This window comes from Callionymus lyra, chromosome 8, assembly GCF_982586985.1.
Source record: "Callionymus lyra chromosome 8, fCalLyr1.hap1.1, whole genome shotgun sequence".
NCBI lineage: Eukaryota > Metazoa > Chordata > Actinopteri > Syngnathiformes > Callionymidae > Callionymus > Callionymus lyra.
The window spans coordinates 26,365,257-26,390,079 of record NC_141825.1 but is presented as its reverse complement, the minus strand read 5'-3'; the positions used below and the strand labels follow the sequence as shown (position 1 = coordinate 26,390,079).

Genomic DNA, 24,823 nt, shown 5'->3' with positions numbered 1-24,823 from the left:
TGTTTGTTGAGCTTTTCTTTAAGTCGATTTTAGTCTTTTTACAGACGTTCTCCGCAGCTACCGGAAGAATGAAAGCCAGTGAGATCTGGCGATGGCTGAGGACCAGAGGATACAGTCGACTCCAGCAGCTTTTAAAGCTGACGTTTGGACATATTTTGGTTTGAAAACAAATGAAAGCAGTTACTACTGAGGACGAGAGGATACAGTCGACTCCATCAGCTTTTAAAGCTGACGTTTGGACATATTTTGGTTTGAAAACAAATGAAAGCAGTTACTACTGAGGACGAGAGGATACAGTCGACTCCATCAGCTTTTGGTTAGAAAACAAATGAAAGCAGTTACGACTTCGTCAAAAGTCACGTGGTCTGTAAATACTACAACAACAGAGTCAAGTACTGGACAATACTACACATATATATAATTGTTACTACACCATCACAACACCAGAGTCAATTACTGAACAATACTACACATATATACTTGTTACTACACTATCACAACACCAGAGTCAAGTACTGGACAATACTACAAATATATACTTGTTACTACACTATCACAACACCAGAGTCAAGTACTGGACAATACTACACATATATACTTGTTACTACACTATCACAACACCAGAGTCAATTACTGAACAATACTACACATATATACTTGTTACTACACTATCACAACACCAGAGTCAAGTACTGGACAATACTACACATATATACTTGTTACTACACTATCACAACACCAGAGTCAAGTACTAGACAATACTACAAATATATACTTGTTACTACACTATCACAACACCAGAGTCAAGTACTGGACAATACTACACATATATACTTGTTACTACACTATCACAACACCAGAGTCAAGTACTGGACAATACTACACATATATACATATATCTGAATCAACTGCAGGCGAGACAGATCCTTCTTGTTAAGACATGAAAACAAACTGTTACAATAGTCCAGACGAGAAGAAAAAAAACACATGGATTATAAGATCCAGATCATGTTCCGACAACATTTTCCTAAGTTTAGAGATTTTTCTCAGTTGAAGGAAACAGTTTCTGGTCAGTTTTCTTCAGTGTTGAACAAGAGACATGTCTTTATCAAATACAACACCCAGGTTTCTCAGGCTCAGTTTGACAGACTGACTTAAGTCACCCAAGTACTGACTCAACCCTGGAATCTTATCAGGAGCAATCACCAGAGTTTCTGTTTTGTGTGAAGAAACATCAGGAAATCTCTGAATGATTTTGCCGAGGGGAATCAAGTACAGCAAAAACAATAAAGGACCCAGAACAGAACCTTGAGGGACTTATTCAGACCTCATTTTATTGGCAGATACACTAAAACTGCATCCAGAAAGGTAAGATGAGAACCATTCTAACACAGACACAGACTGTCTTCTCAGCAGGATCTGGTGATCAACTGTGTCAAAGGCTGAGGACAGATCCAAAAGAACCAGAACAGTTTACCCGAGTCAGTCGACATCATGATGTCACTGGACACTTTCAATAAAGCTGTCTCCTTAGAGTGATGTTTACGGAAGCCAGACTGAAACTTCTCATGGATGTCGCTCTGATCCAGGAACAACAACACCACCTTCTCCAAGATCTCGGACAAGAAAGGGAGCTTAGAAATAGGCCTGAAATTACTGAGGTCAGTCGGGTCCAAGCCTGTTTTTTTGAGCAGAGGCTCTACAATGGCATGTTTAAATGCATTGGGAAAAACCCCTGTGGAAAGGGAGAGGTTCACCATATTGGTAACCCAGGGGTCAATGACAAATACTTTATAAAAAGCCTACAAGGAAGGACGTCATCTGAGCAAGAGGAGGGTTTCATCTTGTTCACTAGTGCTGAAATATCACCCAAAGATACAGCAGTGAAGGAGGACCAAGAGGAGGAGAGGGGCTCAGAGACAGTAGGGGTTCCAAACAAAGGGGGAGAGATTTTCTCTTTGATCAATTTAATTTTGTCAATGAAAAATCTCAACAATGCATTGCTGTCAGCTTCACAGAAGACAGGCGTGATTTGAGGAGCAGGAGACACGAGAGAATTAATCGTGTCAAACAATACTTTGGGTTTTTTCTCATTTGCTGCTACCAGTTTTCTGATGTAATCAGACCTAGCAGTTTCCACCATCTCATTGTAAGAAGACATGAGATCCCTGAGGTGAAGTTTAGTGGAAAGACAACAATCTAAAAAATATATATATATATATTCAGAAATTTCCCTGAGAGGGTCATCTCAAAGGGATCAATAAAGTGCAGTCCAAGTCTAATCTATTGGATTTACAGCGATTCAATATATTGATTAATATTGTTTGACGTCACCATTATACCAATGTTTTTATATTGAATTTAAAAAGCTACAAATAAAACCTTTGGAATTAAACGGCATTTTATACATATTCAAATTTTATTGTCCAATTTAACAAATTAAACCTTTCAGTATAACTATCATTAAATTAATACAAAGTCAATATATAAAAAATAAAATTCCAATTACTCCCTCCCCCCCAAAAAGCTTAAGACCTTTGAATAAAATTAGATGCATTTCTAATTATTTTCTTTTCATAGAAAATATTAAATTAATCCAACCAGTCAATTTTGCGATGACACTGAACAAATTTTCCAATCCTCAGCATTGACCATGAAAAAAAGATTGTTGTGTATGAAATATTTTATTAACAAATAGAAAACGTAACATTTTAGTGCTGCAACATGAACCGTTTATGAAAGTTAAAAATGTAGCAAATCTTTTTCTCAGGGACATGATTCACATTTAACAACACAGACGAGCTTCTGTGCCGCTTATTTTCTTTTAGGAAACATGACAAGCGTGAGAACAGGTTTGCAAATGTAAAAATACCATAATACTCAGTCAACAGGTCCTTTTCAAATGGTGCGCCCACCTTTGGAACGAGTCGGATTCTTCGGATCTTTTTGAGCATGAAACGCATCCGTTCATGTTTCCGATCCAACAGTGATGTCGATATATTCATAAAAATGTGATGCTTCAGTGGAATATCCCAGACATCTTCGCTTTTAAAACATACGCGGCTCGATGCGTCATTTGGCCAATCGTGCGTTTGCACGAGTCTAAAATAAATAATGCTCCAGAGAACGACGCCCACCACCCAGCAGGAGGTTTACATTTGTACGTCGTCATCTCCTCAATATCGTCACCGTTCAATCCAACAAACCGTCTCAGTCAACGCTCGTCTTTTCGTGCCGAGGTCAATGCGTCTAAAGCCATAACAACAAACAGTCCTTACGGGCAGTTCCGGGGTCGGACGTCGGAAGAGCCACGAACGTCTATTCGTTTTTCAGACCGCCGCCATTTTGTTGCCTCAGTTTACGACGATGCAAGTAACCCGTGCGCTGCAGGCGGTTCATCCTCGCGCCCAAGAAGATGACGATGCTGATCGGCACGAGTTTGGTGGTCACCCATCCCTGAGAGGATGAAAGGAAGAAAATAGTATTAAAGTCTGCACGATTTATTGAAAAAAAATAGATAGAATAGATATAAAGATATCGGATATTAGCACGTGTGATATACATATCAAAAACATGTGATAATTTATCATTTTTATTGTACAAATCAAACTCATTTTAAATGCGCACTTAAACAATCAGTGTCACGTTCTGTAAATTTGTACTTCTATGTCTCGTTGTTGTTTACGTCTCCGTCTGTCCGTGAACTGTGCGACGCAGCTTGTTAGGCTCGGTTGCTATGGCGACGCATCTTGGCTCAGTATATCCAGTGAAGTAATACTAACTTCTGATCTAGTCAAACACTAGTGATCCAGTCACTCGTCTTTCAACCTCCTTTGTTAAAGCAACATATCGTAAGAACTTTTCATCTCGTCTCATTTGTTTTCTTACAAGATCGTGAACTTCCAAACAAACCTGTCCGTCTTCACCGTATGCTAACGAGCTAAGTTGTTAGCGTCATTTATAAAGTGTTGTGTGCGTGTACAAGGAGGTGGATTGATTATTGATTTGGTGATATCACGACGCGCCGGCGGCTCCTCTCTGATGTCGCTCAGTTTCACAGGAAACCGATGCAAGTCCCGCGAGACTGAGCGTTAGAAGAGATATTTTTCTACCATCATGTCGACACTGAAGCGCAGAAATAAACGAAAGGGAAATATCGCATCGTTTTCCTTCTTTAAACCCTGGACCTACACTACAGTACTCGCTGCTGCATGCGGCTACATTTTTAGGTGAAAGGGAAAAAAAAAAAAAAACAATCTCATTAATATCGATATCGCACTTATTTCCAATATGGTGGTCAAGTCACGGTATACGAGTCATTCAAATAGTTTTAAGTCATTTTAGTACAAAATATTAAAGCACCAAAAACTACCCAGAGCTGCTTTAATATCCAAATTATTGAATTTAAAAAAATAAAAAACGTTTCAACATTTGAAACGTATTCAAGTGTTATGACGCAGTTTTCCCGCCAACAAGTTACTTGTATTGAAATCTCACGTCATCATTAATGACGGCGCCAACTACTCGTTATATACTACTTGCTATACATAAAATAATCTAAGATTTAAAAAATTAAAATGACAACTTATGAGTATCTCTGTGGGTTTTAAAGTCCAGCACGTGTTCTGGTCTCACCATGACGGCGTGAGGGAAGTAGCCGTTGGTTTGGCTCTGAAGACCCACGGTGCTGAGCTCGGCCGCGACGTAGCGTTCTGGTGTGGGTTTGTCCAGGGTGGGCTTCCTGATGCGGGTCATTTTAGTGACCACGAAGAACGGCAGCACACTCTGCAGCAGACACAGGACACTTTGTTTACACAAACAATTCACCTGCACAGTTGCAGAACCAACCACTAGGGGGACGCGAGAACCTTTTCAACTCACCTGGATGATGATGCCCTGACGTCGGTATTCTTCCTGAAGACCCCTAGAGAAGAAGTCCACGAAAGCCTGAAACATTTCAGGTGTTCGGTTATTAAAGCTTCAGGCAAACAGCTTTGATTATACAATGTTAAGCATCCAGATTATGGGATGTTTCATTTGCTGCAGTGACGAGAACACACCTTGGTGGCGGAGTAGACCGTCAGGAGGGGCAGAGGGTACATCCCACTGGCCGAGGAGATGTTGAGGATCACACCTTTGGATCTGAAAGAAAGACATTTAAACATCAATTATTGAAGTCATTTTGTGGCACAGAACAGATTCTTGATTATGAATCGTTTTTAAACAATTTAATTGTTGTACGAATATCTTCATCTGCTGTTCATTTGCTACTTTTTTTACTTTCCTCTTAAAAATCATGTTCGACCAGAACATGGCTGTTATTTCCATGGACTGTAAAGTAATCATAAAACCTTTTTTTTTTACGCCCTTTACATTATTCACATCGTATGTTCATTTATGAGTCACATGACTCATATTACCCATGATTCTCTGCTTCAAGTCATCATACGTCATTAATGCTTCAAACCATTTTACTTTAAGAAGCATCTGCAAGTTTTCAAAGCGAATTTATCTTCAATTCTAGGCTTTTAAAAAAAAAAAATACACTTTTATTCTGGTAAAAATACAGATTAATTTTTAAGACATGAAGCTGTTCTGAAACACAACAAGGTGCATCAAAGGTTTTTAAACATTTTTTTAACATGCATTTTACTCTGAAGGTTGTCACTCCTTTATTTAAAAAAAGGTGGAGACTTTTAAAAGCATCTGCCAAGTGTATTTGTGTCCGGTCGCTTTGTTCTTTTAAACTGAGCCAAATACAAAACCTACACGTCAACACCGTCATCCTTCAGCCGCAACACAAACCTGCCACAACTTGACTTAAGCAACACTTGAACCGAACATATTTCACACACAACAGTGTAGTTACGACATGATGGCGCTCACCTTTGAGCCATACCAGGCAACACCAGACGAGTCATCTGGAGACGAAAACGACAGTTAAAATGATGGAGAACATGCAGAGTATAGAGTCAAAAGTGCAGTAAATATACTGTGTTGACCCTAAATAAATACACATTTCTAGAATAAACTATAAATAATGCACACAAGAATGTTCTTGAGAAAATACAAACAGAAATATTGATAGTGAGGAATAAATAAACTATAACGAGTGAGAATAAGATAATATTTCAAAATAAAATCACGTACCTGACACACTGAGGTCATGTTGACGTTGATCATGTTCGTGATGAACTATAAACAAACAAACACGTCGTCAGCTCTGACACAATATTTTTAAATCCCTCATTTTAATATTTCATCACAGGATTAACTTACTTTGTTCAGATCAGGAATGTGAAGGAAGTACTCGGGGTACGGGTAGGAAACGCCCACATTGTTGACTGTGGACATGAAAACATTTATTTAATGTACTTCTGTGGCTCGCCACTGACCAGACCATAATAATACTTGGTTTTATCTCCTTAAAAACTACCTTAAGATTCAGTGTTAGCGAGTGTCGTGTTAAAAGTATGACTTATTGAAGTATGAGGAACGTGATGATGGTTTTATCTACGAGATAATATATCGATCAATCTTGGGATTCAATTAATACAGGTTTTCATTTTTACATGAACAAGTGAATAATATTTAACATAATTTCATGTTCATCACAGCGTACGAGATGAATTAAAACTTTGAATAAATGAAAAAGTACTTACGAAGTTTCTCGATCAAGCAATAAAATTGATAATTTGTATTTCTTCATTATTAAATTATATAATTAAAGATAAAACTATTATTAGCATTTTAGCATAAACTGCCACCCAAGGTAACAATGAAAACATCTGTCAATCATCGTGAATCCGACGCCATCTCACCGAGAACGCCGATCTCCAGAGACTCCAGACCCGCTTCAATCTGGGAGTAAATGTCCGCCTTTCCAAAGTCCACGGCGATGGTCTTGGTCTCCACGTTAAACTGCGTCTCTGCGACGACCAGACGAGTTCAACACAAGAGACCGAATCCAAACTCAAGAGTCGTTTACGACTCGTCACCAAGAACCTACCGAGAGACTTCGCCACGTCGTCCAGTTTCTCCTGCGAGCGACTGATCAACATCATTGAAAATCCCCGACGAGCCAGCTGAAACGAAAACAGACCCGTTTGATCATTTAAACCATTAACAAGTGTAGAGTATTTGATTCAAAGACAGGTTTGACCTTGACCCAGAACCTTACAAAAGACCAACTCTTGTGTGAATCCATGAATAAAGTAACGTTTCCCGAGAATCCGACTCACCTCCTCCGCGTATGATTTTCCGATTCCATCCGTCGCTCCCGTGACGACTGAGGATAAAGAGAAACAGTTGAAGGTCAGTCAATGTTTCCAGAACCAAGTTACAAAGAGAGTGAATGAAGATCTGGATCAAATCCCAGCAAGTGAAGAAGTCAAGGCTACAGAGACAATATTTATTATTAGTTTCTCTACTTTCTTTTTTTCCTCAACCCATCAAACTCTGACTCCAGACTTTCTACATCATTCCTCAAAACCCACCCGTTCAAAATGGCCTACTATTATCCAGAACCAAGTGACAAAGAGAGTGAATGAAGATCTGGGATTTGATCCCAGCACACATACGTTCTTTTTCCCCACTAAACCCATTAGGAACTTTGACTCACGCCTGACTTATAATACACTATGTAAATATTATTTTCCTTTTCAAAGACTCAATTTAATGTATTTCTAAATAAGAAACGCGTCAGATGTTTACCTTATGAATCAAAACACCAGAACAAATAAGCATCAATAGAACCATATATGAAAAAATAAAATAAAAAAGTGTAAGTATTTTACACCCATTAGAGACTCTAATTAACTCTGGTCCAAATGACTGGTTGAGAGAAAAACAGAAAAAAGGCTGAAGTTACTTCACATCATGGGTGCTAAAGACCTGCATACCTCTGCCATGGAGATAATCTAAACCTCAATGCAAATACCAGAGAATGAAATGCACGACAATAATGACCTTCATCCCGTCACCGATTCCATGTTAATATATATAAGTTACTTTTGTTCTTTTACAATTCAAATATATTCAAGTTCCTCATTTCAACAAACTTTAATTAAAGCCAATATTTGAGGAGCTGCATTTCCAAGCAGACAACTATTGAAACACAATAAACTGAAGTCTTAAGGGAACCAACGTTTTCGTATCAAACGCAACATGAGGGAAAGTAATTGTCAAAGTTGACTTATAATTGGTTAAATAATATTTTCAAGTACTTACAATAAACCTTAATAACTTAACTTATTCAAGTCATTAACCCATCTTGTAACAAAGTTACCTAGAGATAACATCGGTTCTAGGAACCCGTGCTCCACCATCTAAACGTTGTTCGTCAGTCGTTTCAAGATAATATCTGAGGATCTGTTATGCAAGTGAACGCTGCAGCTCTGGGACTGAAAGCCTTTGGTTCTGGAGTCACTGTGAAGCTGCTACAAGCATCTCAGCAGAAACTGGCACCTGAAGAAGAGCGTTTGACTCTTGTTTTAACCACAGCAGACGCCAGTCGTCTGTAAAGATGCTCAAGGTCCAGTCCTAGTGCCGCGAAGTGCAACGGTTTCCCTCGTGTCTCCTGCTTATATCAGTTGGATTTAACCTGCGGATGGTTTGGAATATTGACCTGAAACACCTGAGACGACACCTGGAAACATCACCTGCAGCAAAACTAACCATCTTCACTTTAGTTTCCTCCTCGACTTGAAGGATCGTGGATGTTTCCTGTATTCGATTTGGTTTGTGAAAACTAGTAGTTTAGTTTTTCAGTTAATACTTTACAAATCAAATGAATTAATTCAGACTCAGATGTGCAACATAAACAAAATCAAAGTCAATGAGATCAAATTAAAATATTCAGATATAAATAGTTTAAACTCTAGAATGACCAGGTACAAGTATATAAGATGCTTTGGAATGTTTTAATTTAAGTTGCCATTACTTCATTAAAATAGAGCATAAATGATCTTTGTTCTATTTAATTTATGCCGAAACAAATTAGCTTAATTTGACATACAATCTATATCATCAACTGAGGAACAATTATTGAAGCCAACGGGTGAGAAAACAAAGTATACATCAGTTCCTCGAACAAACACGAGTACATTTAAGAAAGCGTTTTTAAAAATATATTTGCCAAGATGACCTACAATAGGAAATACATTTTATTTAGTCAAATATTGGTTGAAAAGTCCAACAAATTGAATGAGCTTGGGAATTTATCCCAAGGTCAACTTGTCTGACCGTCACGTGACCAAACAATTCATTTTCCCGCCTTTTTTTAAACCATCAATGAAGCTTCACGTGAAATCAAACGTTCGCATCAGTTTGACGTAAAGATTCGAATCAGCAGCTGCAGACAAGCCTGAAAATAATGCAGTTCACATGCCAGGCCTGCGTGTGGCGCTGCGACGCGCTCACAACAAACTAGAAGAAATGATGGCTCGTGTGCAGGAATTAGTTTCATTGATAGCAAGAGTTATACTGTGTCTCAAATCGCATACTTCTCTTAGTATACTAGAAGTTAGTATGCATCAGGATAGTGTACGTACTAACTAGTAACTAATCCTCCACAGATAGTATGTCTCAAACCTCATACTTCTCTTAGTATACTAGAAGTTAGTATCATCAGGATAGTGTACGTACTAACTAGTAACTAATCCTCCACAGATAGTATGTCTCAAACATACTTCTCTTAGTATACTAGAAGTTAGTATGCATCAGGATAGTGTACGTACTAACTAGTAACTAATCCTCCACAGATAGTATGTCTCAAATCACATACTTCTCTTAGTATACTAGAAGTTAGTATCATCAGGATAGTGTACGTACTAACTAGTAACTAATCCTCCACAGATAGTATGTCTCAAATCAAACTCTGCTGCTACACACTAACAGGAAATGACGCGACAGCTTCTTCTTCTACTACTATTTAAGGATGATTTCAACCAGCTGTAGGAACACTATCGCCACCTGCTGGCAGCACGTTTGGATCAAGAAAAAATATGAGAAACGAAATGTGAGATATTTAAGCTGGTATCAGCAGTGAAGACGTGTCATCCTTCTACTGTTGGCTGAAAATACACCTGTAAGTATATAAATATATATGCATGTATATATGACGCAACTTCCGTTTACAACGTCACTAAGATGGAGTCGTTTAGTGTAGAAAGTGTCCATCGATTCATACTCAGTTTTGTGTGTGTTTTAGTGTCAATCTAGTGTGTATGGAGCACTACATTTATATACTAAGAATTGAGACGCACTTATGCAATAAAAATACTAAATTTCAGTACACAAGTATGTGATTTGAGACACAGCACTGGAGTCATTTGAAATTCAAGTTTAGGGAAAATTAGTACTTGTGTTTGGAACCTCGTTACTGCACTTTACCAATACAAATATCACGTTTGAAATATAGTTAGTGTTTCTCCACATTTACCTCCAACAACCATTGATGATTATTTACACATCAGTCAACAGATCAACGTCTAGAGGATTCAATCAAAACGCATTTTTAATTAGAAAAAGGCATCTGTGTAGATTCAGCCACTTCCTTTCCAAACAGGAAGTGAAAAAAGTTGTTTTTTTTTACTTTTCACGCATCGTTTCTAATGAAAGTATTTACAGTTGTAGTGAACATTCCGGCGACAGATAAATATGTGAAAAGTGTGACTCAAATCACAAACAGCTAATCTGACAACAGACGCCAGGAATTCTAAGAAAAAAAACAATGTTGCAGATTCTTGAGTTTGATGGAATGTAACGAATGACATTGTTGCGCAAGAGCGACTGTAACACGATGATGACCTTCTTGACGAGAAGATAAATTATGTTTAAAAGTACATTTACAGCCATATTGTGTTGCAGACTAGTCAGGAATCACGTTTAATTTTTATCTTACGTCTATTAAAGTCTAGGATTATGCTCTAAATATTAATACAACTGGGAACATTTGAAATTGAAACATTAATGGACAAAGAAAAATAAATATAAATCAAGTATCTTCTCTTAATATTTCTGATCATTTATATAAAAGTTCTAAACGCCGGAGGTTCAAATCCAAAGATGTCGTTCAAATCCAAACGTGTTCAAACACGTGTTCTGACAAAAGACACATGTTTGACCAAAGAACCTTCACAGAAAATCACAGCAGAATCTAAACTGTCCAAACAGGATCATCGGGTCGAGCCGGTGCTACTCATGCATGATGACTGACACCCTCCCTCCGTCCCATCCTTCCTTCATTCATTCATTCTTCATCCCTTGCTTCCTCCCCTCTCCATCTATCTCTAACCATGACATAACAGACTGAAACCTGTTTAATGTCTCAATGTCACCAGAGGGCGTCATGAAAACCGAAATTAAGAATTTTAAAAACTTTGAATTAAGTCATTTACTAAAAATAAATATTCATATTTGTTGGGAAAAAAAAAGTCAAGTTCCCCCTTTTTTCTTTTTAAACCATCCGAGCATGCGGTGAGCAGAGTCTTCTGGTGACGTCATAACCAGCAAATGTGACGAAATAATGAGTCAGCGTTGATATTTATTTAGAGCATAATCCTAGACTTTAAGAACAATAGACGTAAGAAATAAAACGGGATCATTTGGATTTAAAAAGGGGTTTTACGGTAAATTAAAATCACCCGAATGGTAATATTTAGATTCTACACTTTCATCAGTGATTAATATTAAATATATACAATTCTATCACAATTTAACATTAGGAATGTTACGCAACAAACAAAAAGATTAAATCAAAGATTAATAAGACGATTGGAGAAGCGATTAAAAATAAAATAAAAACCCTGAGATCACGTGGACGTTGAAGAAAAGAAAGTGATTAAAGCTGATCACACCTGAACACACCTGAACACACCTGTGGCTTTTTTCATTCAACGCTTCAAGATCCATTTTAACACTAAAGTTTCAAAGTTTGTTTCTCGTTCACAACATTATCAGAGAAAAATAAACCAAACCTGCAGTTTTTTAAAATAAAGTTTTCAGGTGAACCAGACTCACCTGCCCACCTGCCCAGCTTCGGCGAGAGCAGCTGCCCGTTCCCCAGGACCCAGACCCTGAACCCGGACAGGAGCCTGTAGAGGAGCCACAGGACCAGCGAGGCCACCGTCAGAGACCCGACCCAGAACAGAGGGGTCTCGAGCGCGCGCAGACTCTCTCGGACCTGGTTCATGGCTCGTGCGGAACAAGAGGATCTCAAGGTCACAGGTTAAAGTGCTCTGGCGTCAGACAGGTGCGCTGCTCACCTGTGGCTGACAGACCCACCTTTATATCGCGTCAACGGCGCTGATTGGCGGCTGGTGACGTCAGTCCGCGAGGCCACGCCCACAAACCGGTTTACCTGCGAGAAGGTGTTGGAACCACTTTAGATGGAAACACAAGCGTTGAGTCCAGAACAGGTTTGTTGGTTTCACTGACGATTGTTGAGAACCGTGACGGTTTCAGAAGGGATTCCCAACATGTGGCGCCACTGAGGAGGTGGATCTGTTGATCATCCAATCAAAATATAGAAATATAGAATCAAAAAAAGATTTATTTGATTGAAGTTGTCTTTTTGTTGCAGGGCCACTGTTTTAATGATTCAATCACAAAATAAGTGTTTTATTTTAAGTCTTTTTTCACTTTAATCAAAAAGAAAACACTGCAAAACCTTTTTCACTTCAATCAAAAAAGTTACATAAATCAAAAAAATAAAATACTTCAAGAATATTATCACTTCACTTAAAAAAATGTTTTGAAAGGAACTTTTTTTAATCGAATTTAATTTTTGATTATATCTTTTATTATATTTTATTGAAAACTTTTCTTTATATTTTTTTTCTGATTGAATTAACTTTATTTTGATTGAATAAACCTTTTTTTTTTATTGAATCATTTTGTTTTTTATTGAAAACTTTTTTTTAATTGAATAATAAAGAATGAAATCTACCTTCATACTTCACCCGTTCATTTCAGAATATATATATATATATATATATATATATATATATATATTTTATTGGCAGTTTCATAAACACAACATAGGAATACTTTGTAATGACAGTACGGTATACAACTTCAATATAAATATAATTTATATTCGTACGTGTGATTTTAATATAGTTTAAAATAATATACACATTATTAAAATACATTTTAAGTCTGGAACAAAGGGACTGAAGCTCATACAAAAAATACAAAGAAAACATGAAAAGTTAGTACTTGTACTAGTAAGGCTTCATAGTTTTATTGGATTGACGCAGAATCAATTTGGTCCAAATAACAGCTTCTTTAAGAGTTTTTTTTATGTCCAAGTTATTAAAAAATGTGTAGATGGAATAAATCCAAATGAAGTACAAAAGTACTCACACTTTGGCTTCTAAGTAGATGGAATAAGTACAAGAACGTATATAAACAGTAAAACTAATTCCACATAGCTTTAAAAATGATATTTTTGACTTTTTTTCTTGCGTCAAGAACTGTTGAAGTTCTTTGAGTTTATCTGGATTTAAGAAGGTTTTAAAGCGTCTTCACATGAACGGTTCAGAACAGACAAGAAAACCAAAACTTGATCGAACACTGAATCAACATCTACGAGTGTATTCATGATGATTTTATTTGATTGAAGGCTTGAGTTAAAAACAAAGCCACATAAACTGGCTCCTTGGCAGAGGTATGGGTTGTAACAGTGCTGTTAAAGTTGACCTGATTAAAGGTTTAGTCGTCGGTCACTCGCACACAAACACAACACGTTGGTTCTTCCAGTAAAATACTCTCCAGATCACATGAAACGTAAAGATTTTAGTTGTTTTTTGCAACATTTCTGACACAAAACCAACTTCTAATGAGTCGCTGTGAGTACAAAGAAGTCGAGGGTCAAGGGTCGAGCCAGTTTCTGTAAACATCCCAGAACATACAAGAAAAGGAGGCAAACACAAATCCTCTCTAGTGAAACTGAAACATTGATGGTTTTTACATGAGAGGAAGTGAAAAGGTACAAAAGCCTCAATGTTACAGATTTATAAACTGATTTGTGTCGACGTGTGACTCAATATGAAATAAATCACCAGAATTTATCAATCAAGAAATAAATAATCAGACCTTTAGCCAAAGATGGAGCTTTGGTTTAAACTCAGAGACTATATATCCATCTATATCTATATAGATATATATAGATATAGATTTAAATATATAGATAGATATATAATATATATAGATATATAGATGTAGATATATATAATATATATATATATATATTATATATATGTTATATATATCTATGGATATAGATATCTATATATAGATATATATATATAGATATAGAGGACAAATACATGTCTCTAGTTCAACACTGAACAAAACTGACCACAAACTGTTTCAAGTGAGAAAAATCTATAAACTTAAATGTCACAACACGATCTGGATCTTATAATCTATGTGTTTGTGTCGTTGACACTATTGTAACAGTTTATTTAGTGTCTAAACCAGAAGGATGTGTCTCGTCTGCAGTTCATACTAAACTCTGTAGCCAGAATTCTGAGCCGCTCTAGTAGAAGAACTCACATTTCTCCTTCAAACTCTTCACTGCAAGTTTCTACCTCCATACCTCCTTCGCTACAAGACTGACAGACACTTCATTCAGAATCAGATCTAACTTTTATTATCACCTTCATGACCTCTGGGTTTGACTGGAAAAATCTTCAAAATAGGCCAAATATGGATCAGAAAATTAAAAAACATTAAGATAAAAATTCTTACTATAAATACTAAATAGTTGAAGACGTTTCTAATCGCGATATGTAAAAGAACTACAGTCGAAAATGTGAAATACTTTTTAAAAACCGTTTATTTAGAAGCAATTTTCCATTGAAACTATGAGCCGATTAATCCTGAAAACATTTCTTTTAATTCAAGTTGTAAATACATAAAGAAAATAAAACACATAATCAGTAAAGCTGATCTAATATAACTATAAAACACTTGAATACGTCATATTTTCAAGAATTTCTCGGTTGAAATGCTAGTTTTTCACAAATCATTAATTTAGATCCAAACAATCAACGGCGAACACGGAGCTTCGATGTCCAGATGCCTTTCAATTTTGTTCTGTCCAGAGACGAGATCCTCGTGTCGACCGACGGAACAAACGTCGCCGAAGAGCGTCTGCGACGAGCAGAGACCGACGTGTGGCGTGACCAACAAAAAATGAGGAAATCAGAAACATGATCCCAGAACAAAAGTTCTACATCCGTACACACTCCAGTCCGAGGTCGGCCAAAAGTATAAAAAAAAAAAAAAAAGATAAAAAGGATGGATGAACTTAAGCATTTTTGAAGAGGTAAAAATATGTATCCTTTTACACAATTGGACAAAGTACACACAACAGTACTCCACACAAGTTTGGCTAAGAGAGAAAAAAATGCAGTTATTTTGTCCGTTTGAGTGACTAAAAAGCCAAATAATATATGAAAAATAAGTTTACCATTTAAAAAAAAACTAAAAAACATCAAATTCATCCTTCTTGGAACATCGACAATTTTCGACAAAGTCACGACCGGCGACTCAGTAGATTCGGCCTCGACCTCGGCTTCCTCGCCCACTGAAGCCTCGACCCCGACTGCCTCGGAAGCCGCCGCCGCCGCCGCCGCCTTGTTCTGTGAAATAAAACACAATAACGTTGTTAGAAATAATAATAAAATGGCGTCTATGACACAAACGTCCTCATGGTTTAGTATTAACCACGTGTGAAGATATAGGTCAGGGGTCGGGAACCTTTTTGACTCAGAGAGCCATGAAAGCAAAATATTTGGAAATTTATTTCAGTGAGAGCCATATAAATAATATTCAGATGTAAGAATCTGTGCTTGACACGAATTCAAGCCCTTTTCCTTTGTTCATCAAAATCAACAAAGAATTCAGACGGGTTCATCCCTTTCCATGCCTCCATTTCAATATGTCCATCATATTTAAATGAAGCACAAGACTAACATTTCTCCATTTCTGTGATCATGAAAAAACAAAAACTAATGAAAACATGAATTCAAACTAACAGTTTATATTTGTTAATTTTAAACATGTCTGATATGAATCACACAAGTGGATTAATTAAATTTCAGATGAAGTTTAACGAGAATAAAACTGTTCATCAGTAACTTCACATCATCATCGCTTTGTCTGATCGTCTCTGACGTCATTAGAATGTGTCTCACCTGCACCTGTTTAACGTGTTTGTGTTTCTGCGTATTCTTATTACATTCGTGAGATAAAGGTCATTTACAAATAGTCATCATGTGATGGTGTATTAATGCAAGTGTGTTTTAAGGACTCGATCACAAAAGGAAAACCAGCATTTGTTGCTTTCATTGAAACCTGCAGCTTAACTTTGATGGACCTGACGTCATGTTTCTGTGACTCTAGAGAAGAACCTGAAGCCATCAAACGCGCATTATTTTGTTCGATATATTATTTTAAAAAAAACAAGCTTATAATTCTATATCGTTTTTCTGAATTGCGTAAAATGACTGTCGCACGTTTTGCTCTTTTTATTCTCGATTCATATGATCTCTTCCGTGCGTTCAGTGGAAGAGGCGGGAGCTCTGATTGGCTGCTGTGCATGTCAATCAAATTTTCAACCAATCGGCACAATAACCATTTGATTAATATGCACAGCAGCCAATCAGAGCTCTCTTTACTATTTTCTTATATCATATTTTATTAAATCACGCGATCTACTCGCAACAGCTTCGCAAGCCAGATGCAATCATCAAAAGAGCCACAGGTTCCCGACCCCTGATATAGGCGATAATAGAAAAAACACTTCTAGGAGATTTAATGACTGTTACCATAAGCGAAGTTGCCGATGGTGGCGCTGTATTTGCCGCTCGGGGGGTTGTAGATCTGCCGGGAGTCCCTTCGTGGTTGTGGAGAAACGACCTTTTTCACGCCGGCTGCGAATCCGATCTCTTCGCTGGAGGCGCGCTTGGGTCTGCGGGAGAGATCGACATTGATTGATTGATTGATTGACTGATCCGACGGCGTTCTGACGCTCAATCGATCGCACTCACGCCACGGCGTCCGTCTTCTGGACGGGCTTCCAGGAGAGAGTGATGGCACTTTTGAACGACGGAGGGTTGTGGAACAGATCCTGTGGACGCACGAGTTGAAAAGCAATTTAACACAAATGGAAAAATACAGATGCGACTATAGAATGTCAGGAGTGCCATAATCATCTAATAAAAAGTTACATTTAGCGTTTGAATTACAGGAGGAAAACAGTCAAGGAAATAGTTTACATTTTTGGAAATTCACATTTTTGTGTGATTTCCCCCCCCTAAGCCATTTAAACGACTATATTCATATTGATTTAAATACATTTCGATATATTTTTACTACCCCCCTTTCAATCGAAGACTTACTATTCCAATTAAGGCTGCACGATATATCGAAAAAATATCAATATTGCGATACTGGCACGTGAAATATCCACATCGAAAACATTTGATAATTTATCCTTTTTTTTGTATGAATCAAGCATTTCTTAAATGCTCACTTCGACCAATCAGTGTCACGTTCTGTAAAGTTGTTAATTTGTACTTCTATGTCTCGTTGTTTACGTCTCCGTCTGTCAGTGAACTGTGCGGCGCAGCTTGTTAGGCTCGGTTGCTATGGCAACGTGTCCTGTCGGTGCGCTGACTAGGCTCAGTATATCCAGTGAAGTAATACTAACTTCTGATCTAGTCAAACACTAGTGATCCAGTCACTCGTCTCTTTCAACCTCCTTTGTTAAAGCAACATATTGCAAGAACTTTTCATCTCGTCTCAGTTGTTTTCTTATAAGATCGTGAACTTCCAAACAAACCTGTCCGTCTTCACCGTATGCTAACGAGCTAAGTTGTTAGCGTCATTTATAAAGTGTTATGTGTGCGTGTACAAGGATTTATTATTGATTTGGTGATATCACGACGCGCCGGCGGCTCCTCTCTGATGTCGCTCAGTTTCACAGGAAACCGATTCAAGTCCCGCAAGACTGAGCGTTAGAAGAGATATTTTTCTACCATCATGTCGACATCGAAGCGAGATTAAGCGAAATGGAAAACACTGCATTGTTTTCCTAACGTGAACCCCGGACTTACACTACAGTACTTGAAAATATCGCACATATTTCCAATATCATTCAGCCCCAATTCCAATCATGGCACTCCTGGCATTCTCCATATGTGTTAAGTCAAATGTCGTTTGTCTTGAGATAAGATTGAAGTACCTTGATCAGCACGTTGATGTTGTTCGTGATCTTAAGAGCCACGACTTTGATCCTGTTCTATAGAAACAAAAGAAAACAGGTTGACGTCCCATCTTTGGATGCTCGTTGAGAAATAGTGCAAACGTCAATTACCTCTTCCGTTTTCAAAGCGTCGCCAGTCTTCCCCTGCAGAGCCACTCGCAGCTGTCGGATGTAGACCTGCAGACCTCTGGCGAAATACTGTAACCTGCAGAACAAGACCATTTAACGACTCGTTCATTCCACGAGTTTTGTCAAGTGACGTCACAAGGAACCAGACCTCGCTTCCTCTGGCCAGTTCTGCTGGAAACTCAACACGAATTGAAGTATAAAAGAAGGGACTGTGCGAGTGAAATCCACACCTGATCTTGAAGTCCTTGAGCTGCTCGGCGTCCACCTTGTCGATGAGGAAGTCTGGCAGTTTCTTGCCGAGCTGGTGGAAGCTGAAGAGGAGACACTCCACGTAGCTGAACTGAAGCTTGGGCTCCTCGTTGGCGGCGTTTTCTCCCTTTTCTACCTCCTCTGGTGGCAGCGGCATGTATTCCTGCAAACAAGATTAAAAAAATGTATAAAGAAATGGAAAGCACAACATTTAAAATGAGTTTGATGTACATTCACTACTGCCTGAAACAACTTTTATTTTGAGGAGAAAAATAGATAATAATTTTCGGCCTCCAGAGCGGCTTTCAATGTAAAAATGATTTGGACTTTAAATACACATCAAGCACTTAATACCATCATTTCTCTTTCAAAGTAAACAAGTCAGAAAATGTTAAAAATAACGATGAAGGGAAACTACCTAAAAGGGTTTAAAGCCCATTTTAAACTTGGACAGCCCGCCTCATTTGTGGCTCAAAATCAAAAGTGGATTAATGTTGGTGATGAACTTTAAATATGTGTCTTATATAAAGTGTTTAAGATAAAGGACAAAAAAGTTTCAGTTTTTTTTATTTAAAAGCAAAACTTGCGTTGAAGGAAAGGATTTTTTTTAAGTGAAAGAAAGAATAAGAGATAAGATGAACTGAGCCGCAAAGACTGAGAAAACTAAATTAAAAAAAACCTTTTATAGATATATGTAAATATAAACTTTGTTTGGCTCATGATTAAGTTTGACATCCCTGGTTCAAAGAAATGCGACGCGTTTTAGTTTCATAACAAATTAATCCCCTTAAACTTATTCACCTTCCTAAGCAAACTGAAAAGATAAGAGGCATCGTTACGGTTCATCCCGACAGGATTCTCACCAGCAGTTTGCCGAAAAGCATCTTGAGGTTCGGCTCCAGTTTGTCCATGTCGCCACAATAGGGGCTCATTTCTGCCAGGAGCTTCAGCACCTGCAGCACAGAGAAGACACACAAATGTCAAACCTCGAAACATACCGAGAATCTGAGGTGCCACGAGCAGAAACTGACCTCTAGTTGAATGTCCAGTTCAGCCACAGGACTGGTCAGGGAGCTCAGGTTGGTCAGAACGTGTTCGCAGAAGTACGTAACAAACCTCGTAGAATGAACATTTTTCTGGAAAACGAAAAAACAAATCATGACACGATAATTACGAACATGTTCGATCAGAGAGCATTTGGTCAAATCGTTGCACTCACAGAAAAAAGGGGCAGAGCCTGGCGGGTGCACTGCAGCAGACGGTCCACGGTGTCTGGGTCTGAGGGGTTGAGGGACTGTTCCAAGAACGCCTGCTCCACCACCAGCTCCACGAGTTGTTGACGCCCGTTCACCGTCTGCAGCACTTTCAGTCCCGACACGACACGCATGAGCAGAACAAACTCCTCTCCTGTGACGTCCTCCAGCACCTGTGCAGAGAAATCATGACACCGATAAAACATACAACAAGACTACAGACCTTATGGACGAGGGCTGCACGATATTGGAAATAAGTGCGATATTAGATTGTTCGGAAGTTCACGAGTAAACAATTTCCCAAAGGAGACCTCCTGAGGGATCAATAAAGTTTTACCTTACCTTACCTTATCTTATAAGAAAACAACTGAGACGAGATGAAAAGTTCTTACAATATGTTGCTTTAACAAAGGAGGTTGAAAGACACGAGTGACTGGATCACTAGTGTTTGACTAGATCATAAGTTAGTATTACTTCACTGGATATACTGAGCCAAGTCAGCGAAACCGGCAGGACACGTTGCCATAGCAACCGAGCATAACAAGCTGTGCCGCACAGTTCACAGACAGACGGAGACGTAAACAACAACGAAACATAGAAGTACAAATTGACAACTTTACAGAACGTGACACTGATTGGTCGAAGTGCGTATTTAAGAAATGCTTGATTTATACAATAAAAAAGGTAAATTATCACATGTTTTCAATATGCATATCACACGTGCCAATATCACGATATGGATATATTGTTCAGCCCTACTATGAATAAACGTTTCTTAAAAATTAAACAACTGAAAAAGAGAAACGAAGCAAAGCTTCAATAATAGAGTCAGTAGGAGAATCTCAACCTTTTTCGTCTCTGCAAAGATGTAATCTTCAACTTCCTTCGTCATGACATCATCAGGTAGAGTCTTCAGTTTGGTAGCTAAAAACTTGATGGCTCGCTCCCGCACAACATCCACGCCCTGCAGGATCTGAGAAAAGAGGCCCCCGAGGGTCCCTAGACACAAGGCAAGAGAACCAATATGAGGATTCAAAGCTATACAAGTGGTGGCTCGGCTACACAGAAGATAGAAAAACTAAAATCCTACTAAAAGGAATAGACTGAGGGTGGGTCAAAAAAAATTTTTTGGAAAAGTAACAATGTTCGTTCTACAAAAGTGCATGAAACAAAGGATGAAAACTCAAGAAAACAATAACTTTAAAGGAGCCTTACCACATATAAAGGCTAATATGGGTGAGATGTTTTTTTCATGAGTTACATTTGAATTAGTACCGTTTCAGTTGTATACGTTCGCTTAATGTACTATTAGATTTCTTATTACTTGAACATGTTCTCTTCTAAGAAAAAAAACATTCTACATTAGTCTTAAATGTGAGAGATTTGTTTCGCACGAGTAGCAAAGTAGTTATTGGTAGAAATTCAACACTGCAACTTGACATGTTAACGTAACAATGAGATAGTCCGATGTGTTTCCGTGTACATTGATCAGAAACTTACCTTTGGCGTCCATTTTAAAAATGGAAATGAGTGAAGCCGTCACTTGGTTGAATTCTGTTGTGTCGTCTGGAAGTAAAAATGTTATGCGAGGTCAAAACAAGTATCAATATAATGTTTAGAACACAATACATGTAAATGTAATTCACGTATAAACACAAAATAAAACAGCTTGAGAAATTGAACAATTTCAAATAATTCCAGTAGAGTAGAAGATAATTAGAAAACCTCTTTACACTAATGATCATTTTTTAAATGCTCAAGCCCACTAATACATTATGTATCGTGTATTCCTGCTTTTCCACATAACTAAAGAAACAGATAATTTTTTAACCTGCTATAAGACACCACAGGAAACAGCCTGTGGCCTCCTCGTCTGTGTTTACAGACCGCGGTAAAATACTATTAATATGTGGGTCATAAGGTAAGGTAAAACTTTATTGATCCCTCAGGTAGCCACAGAAAATACAGCAATTTTCATAAAAAAATAATAAAAATAAGAACAAGAACATAAAGAGAAAGAACAAGATTATACAATCCAAGTAAAGAGAAAGAACAAGATGATACAATCTAATCATAAATCATATACCTGTTTGAAGGAGCTGAGTGAGAATATCTGCAACCCGAACAATATTTTCAACAGCTGCAAAACGTGGAAGTTCTTTTATAGCCTGCCGGCGAATCTGAAGGATGAGAAGAAAAAAAACACAATTTAGAGCTTTGGAGGACGACAACATGAATATGTGGTCACCGTCAAGTGAACAAAGCGATGGTGGATCATGACATCCAGGTTCACTCACAGAAACATCGTCATCTTCACACAGATCAAGCTGTGCGTCGATAGCTGCGTCCGCCAGTTCTGGAAAGCTGCTGAAGAACTTGGGGATAAACTGTGCCGCCAGACGCTTTTCCTTTGGTCCGCCTTTCACGCCATCCAGAATGGCTTGGTAGGCATCTTTATGCTGGGAAAGAAACACATACAATCAATATTTTAAAGCAAAATTACAGAATGAAAAACTATGAATGAAATAAGAAGAGATGAATAGAATACAATAAAATAAATACATTGACATAAAATGACAAACACAAATTTCATATTGAGGGATCAATAAAGTTCTACCTAACATGTAGAGGGAAAACATGTTTTTAAATAATATTACTCAGCAGTGCTTTGCATGTTTTAATTTATATTTGGTGTATATAAACACATCTTTAGAATTCTGATAACATTATACGTTTATGAACTTAAAGCTTCTTCTTACTCTTATTCTTTTAACAAATTAAATGAGTATTTATTTCGCTTTATATTCGTTTTAGCAAAAAAAAAAGGACTACAAAATATAATCTGTTGGATTTTAAATTGGTATAGTATCGAATTAACATGTATTAACAAGATATTTTAACAGTGAAACACAATCTTGTTTAGTTAGAATTAAAATGAGACATTTAATTTCATTCTGAACCACAAGCCTGAGGAGGCAACTGAGGCTACACTACACTGGCACCACCATGTTTGAGTGCATCACTCTGTCGTGGGTCCAGCTAGCATAGCATGCTAACAACAACCGTACTTTAGCATTCGTGGATCATAGAAAGATTTGTTTTAAAGTGATATATTGAGGACTTGTTCTACCTGTCCTGGGTCATCCTTCGCGTCCGCGAGGATCCCGTAGTTTCGATAGAGATCTTCGATGGTGACCGCCATCAGCGCGAGCACGGGGGAGCTAGCTGCCTGTGTGGAAAACGACGGGAATAAAAAAAACAACAGAAAAATCTCTCTCTCTGAGCCGGTTCTCGCACACGCCGAATGTTACATAGACGTCAACACCGGTGATGGGACGAGTGTAGAAGGGAGAGGAGGAGGAAGACGGCGGTAAACAAGCGAACGTCGCGACTGTCCGCGATATTTGAAGAGCGTAGATGCTAATGCTACGGAACAATGAACGACGCGCATGCGCAGGAGTGCAACAAGCGATCGATTTAGGCTTGATGACGTCACTAAAGTAAGTGCATAGGGACAAAATACAGGGACGGCAGTTTACGTCATATTTTATATCGTCAAACTACTGCATATTGACAAAAATAACTTTAACCACATATTTTTTTATTTTACTTATTATTATTATTTTATTTACAAATGATTACGTTCCTTCAATAACGCTATCAACACATTTCTTATTCTTGGGAAATTGCTCATGCACTATGAAGGACGATAAATGACTTAAATAAATTTATAAATACGTAACAAAATGTATGAATGTATAAATACATAAATAAATGTTACGATAAATATCAAACGTCTAAATAAATAAATGACTTCTTGTTCATTTTTTGTCAAAGAATGAAGCTATTTACGTATAAATACACATTTTGTCATTTATACATTTTGACTTTTAGGTAGAACTTTATGGTAGAACTGTATTGATACCTCGGGATCAATAAAGTTATATTTATACATTTAGTCTTCTATTTATTTATACATTTTGTTACGTATTTATACATTTAATCTCACCTCTGCTTTAACTTGTATCTGTGCATTAACTTTGTTCTTTGTTTTGTTTATATCCTGTCTATTAGTTGATTATTTAAGTTTGTTGATTATTTACTTCATTTTGTTGGTTATTTATTTTCTTGAATGTCTTTATTAATCTCTGTTTAAGTCTTTAACTGTTAAGTCTTTAATTGTTTTAAGAGTTTAATGTCTTTAATGTTTTGCATCGTGTGTCAGAGAGAACCACAATTGAATGTATGCTGTACGTCTTAATACATGTATATTTGACAATAAAAGAACTTGACTTGACTTGACTTATCATCCTTCATAATACACAACATCAGATTCATGAAAGCAAAACCTTTGCTTTCCATCTTGTATAAGGGGTTCAATGCTTTTATCTCTAAAATTAAATGAAAATGATTTGAAACTCTTTTAGTAGAATATCTCAACATTACTTATTATCATATTCCTGTATTTTTATGTTTCAATTTTATGTCTGTCTTTGTTTTTCCATATAATTTTGTAGAAGAAAATATTACATGTAGTATTTGTATTCATTGGATATTATGTAAAATGGCATATTTCTCTGTATACTTCGAAAATATTATTTTTGTTAAACATAAAAATGTCGTACCTTAAAAAGGGAATACTTAATTTGTATGGAATACTGAAGAAACAAGTCCAATATAGAAATAATGTGAAATGTTGTAAGTTAGTGCATTACAAAGTATATAGAAGAAAACTATAATGAGTAATATATAACATATTTTTCACATTTACATTCTTAAGTAACCTAAATCTTCATTTGTATTTTCAATTTTCTCACAAATACTTCCCAAACAAACGAATTAACATAATACAAATAAATAAATAAATGTTTCATTTATGCTGTATGTCTCGATACATGCATATTTGACAATA

General features: G+C 37.3%; 2 protein-coding genes across 2 annotated transcripts; both read right to left on the bottom strand.

Moving 5' to 3' along the window:
• Positions 1-2,675: 2,675 nt before the first annotated feature.
• Positions 2,676-12,315, bottom strand: hsd17b12a (hydroxysteroid (17-beta) dehydrogenase 12a). Its single transcript, XM_087796759.1, has 11 exons — positions 12,022-12,315; positions 7,242-7,288; positions 7,010-7,085; positions 6,822-6,929; positions 6,280-6,344; positions 6,151-6,195; positions 5,887-5,921; positions 5,061-5,142; positions 4,882-4,947; positions 4,636-4,785; positions 2,676-3,456 (listed from the first exon to the last, which is right to left on the bottom strand). Exons 1-11 carry the CDS (start codon positions 12,191-12,193, stop codon positions 3,319-3,321), a joined length of 984 nt encoding a protein of 327 aa, XP_087652885.1. The 5' UTR covers positions 12,194-12,315; the 3' UTR covers positions 2,676-3,318.
• Positions 12,316-14,827: 2,512 nt separating this feature from the next.
• api5 (apoptosis inhibitor 5) lies at positions 14,828-23,350 on the bottom strand. Its single transcript, XM_087796754.1, has 14 exons — positions 23,042-23,350; positions 22,209-22,370; positions 21,998-22,091; positions 21,412-21,477; positions 20,759-20,910; positions 19,878-20,084; positions 19,690-19,794; positions 19,522-19,611; positions 18,640-18,821; positions 18,392-18,485; positions 18,260-18,316; positions 17,064-17,143; positions 16,842-16,984; positions 14,828-15,653 (listed from the first exon to the last, which is right to left on the bottom strand). Exons 1-14 carry the CDS (start codon positions 23,111-23,113, stop codon positions 15,562-15,564), a joined length of 1,596 nt encoding a protein of 531 aa, XP_087652880.1. The 5' UTR covers positions 23,114-23,350; the 3' UTR covers positions 14,828-15,561.
• Between the last annotated feature and the right edge of the window lie 1,473 nt (positions 23,351-24,823).

Excerpts from the sequence above, each read along its gene's own strand:
- hsd17b12a (XM_087796759.1), bottom strand. The coding sequence starts at position 12,193 with ATGAACCAGGTCCGAGAGAGTCTGCGCGCGCTCGAGACCCCTCTGTTC. Across the intron at positions 6,196-6,279 it reads ACATTCCTGATCTGAACAAA|TTCATCACGAACATGATCAA; the intron begins GTAAGTTAATCC and ends GTTTGTTTATAG. Across the intron at positions 5,143-5,886 it reads TTGCCTGGTATGGCTCAAAG|ATCCAAAGGTGTGATCCTCA; the intron begins GTGAGCGCCATC and ends TCTTTCTTTCAG.
- api5 (XM_087796754.1), bottom strand. The coding sequence starts at position 23,113 with ATGGCGGTCACCATCGAAGATCTCTATCGAAACTACGGGATCCTCGCG. Across the intron at positions 20,911-21,411 it reads TTTTAAAATGGACGCCAAAG|GGACCCTCGGGGGCCTCTTT; the intron begins GTAAGTTTCTGA and ends CCTTGTGTCTAG. Across the intron at positions 18,822-19,521 it reads TGCTTTTCGGCAAACTGCTG|GAATACATGCCGCTGCCACC; the intron begins GTGAGAATCCTG and ends TCTTGTTTGCAG.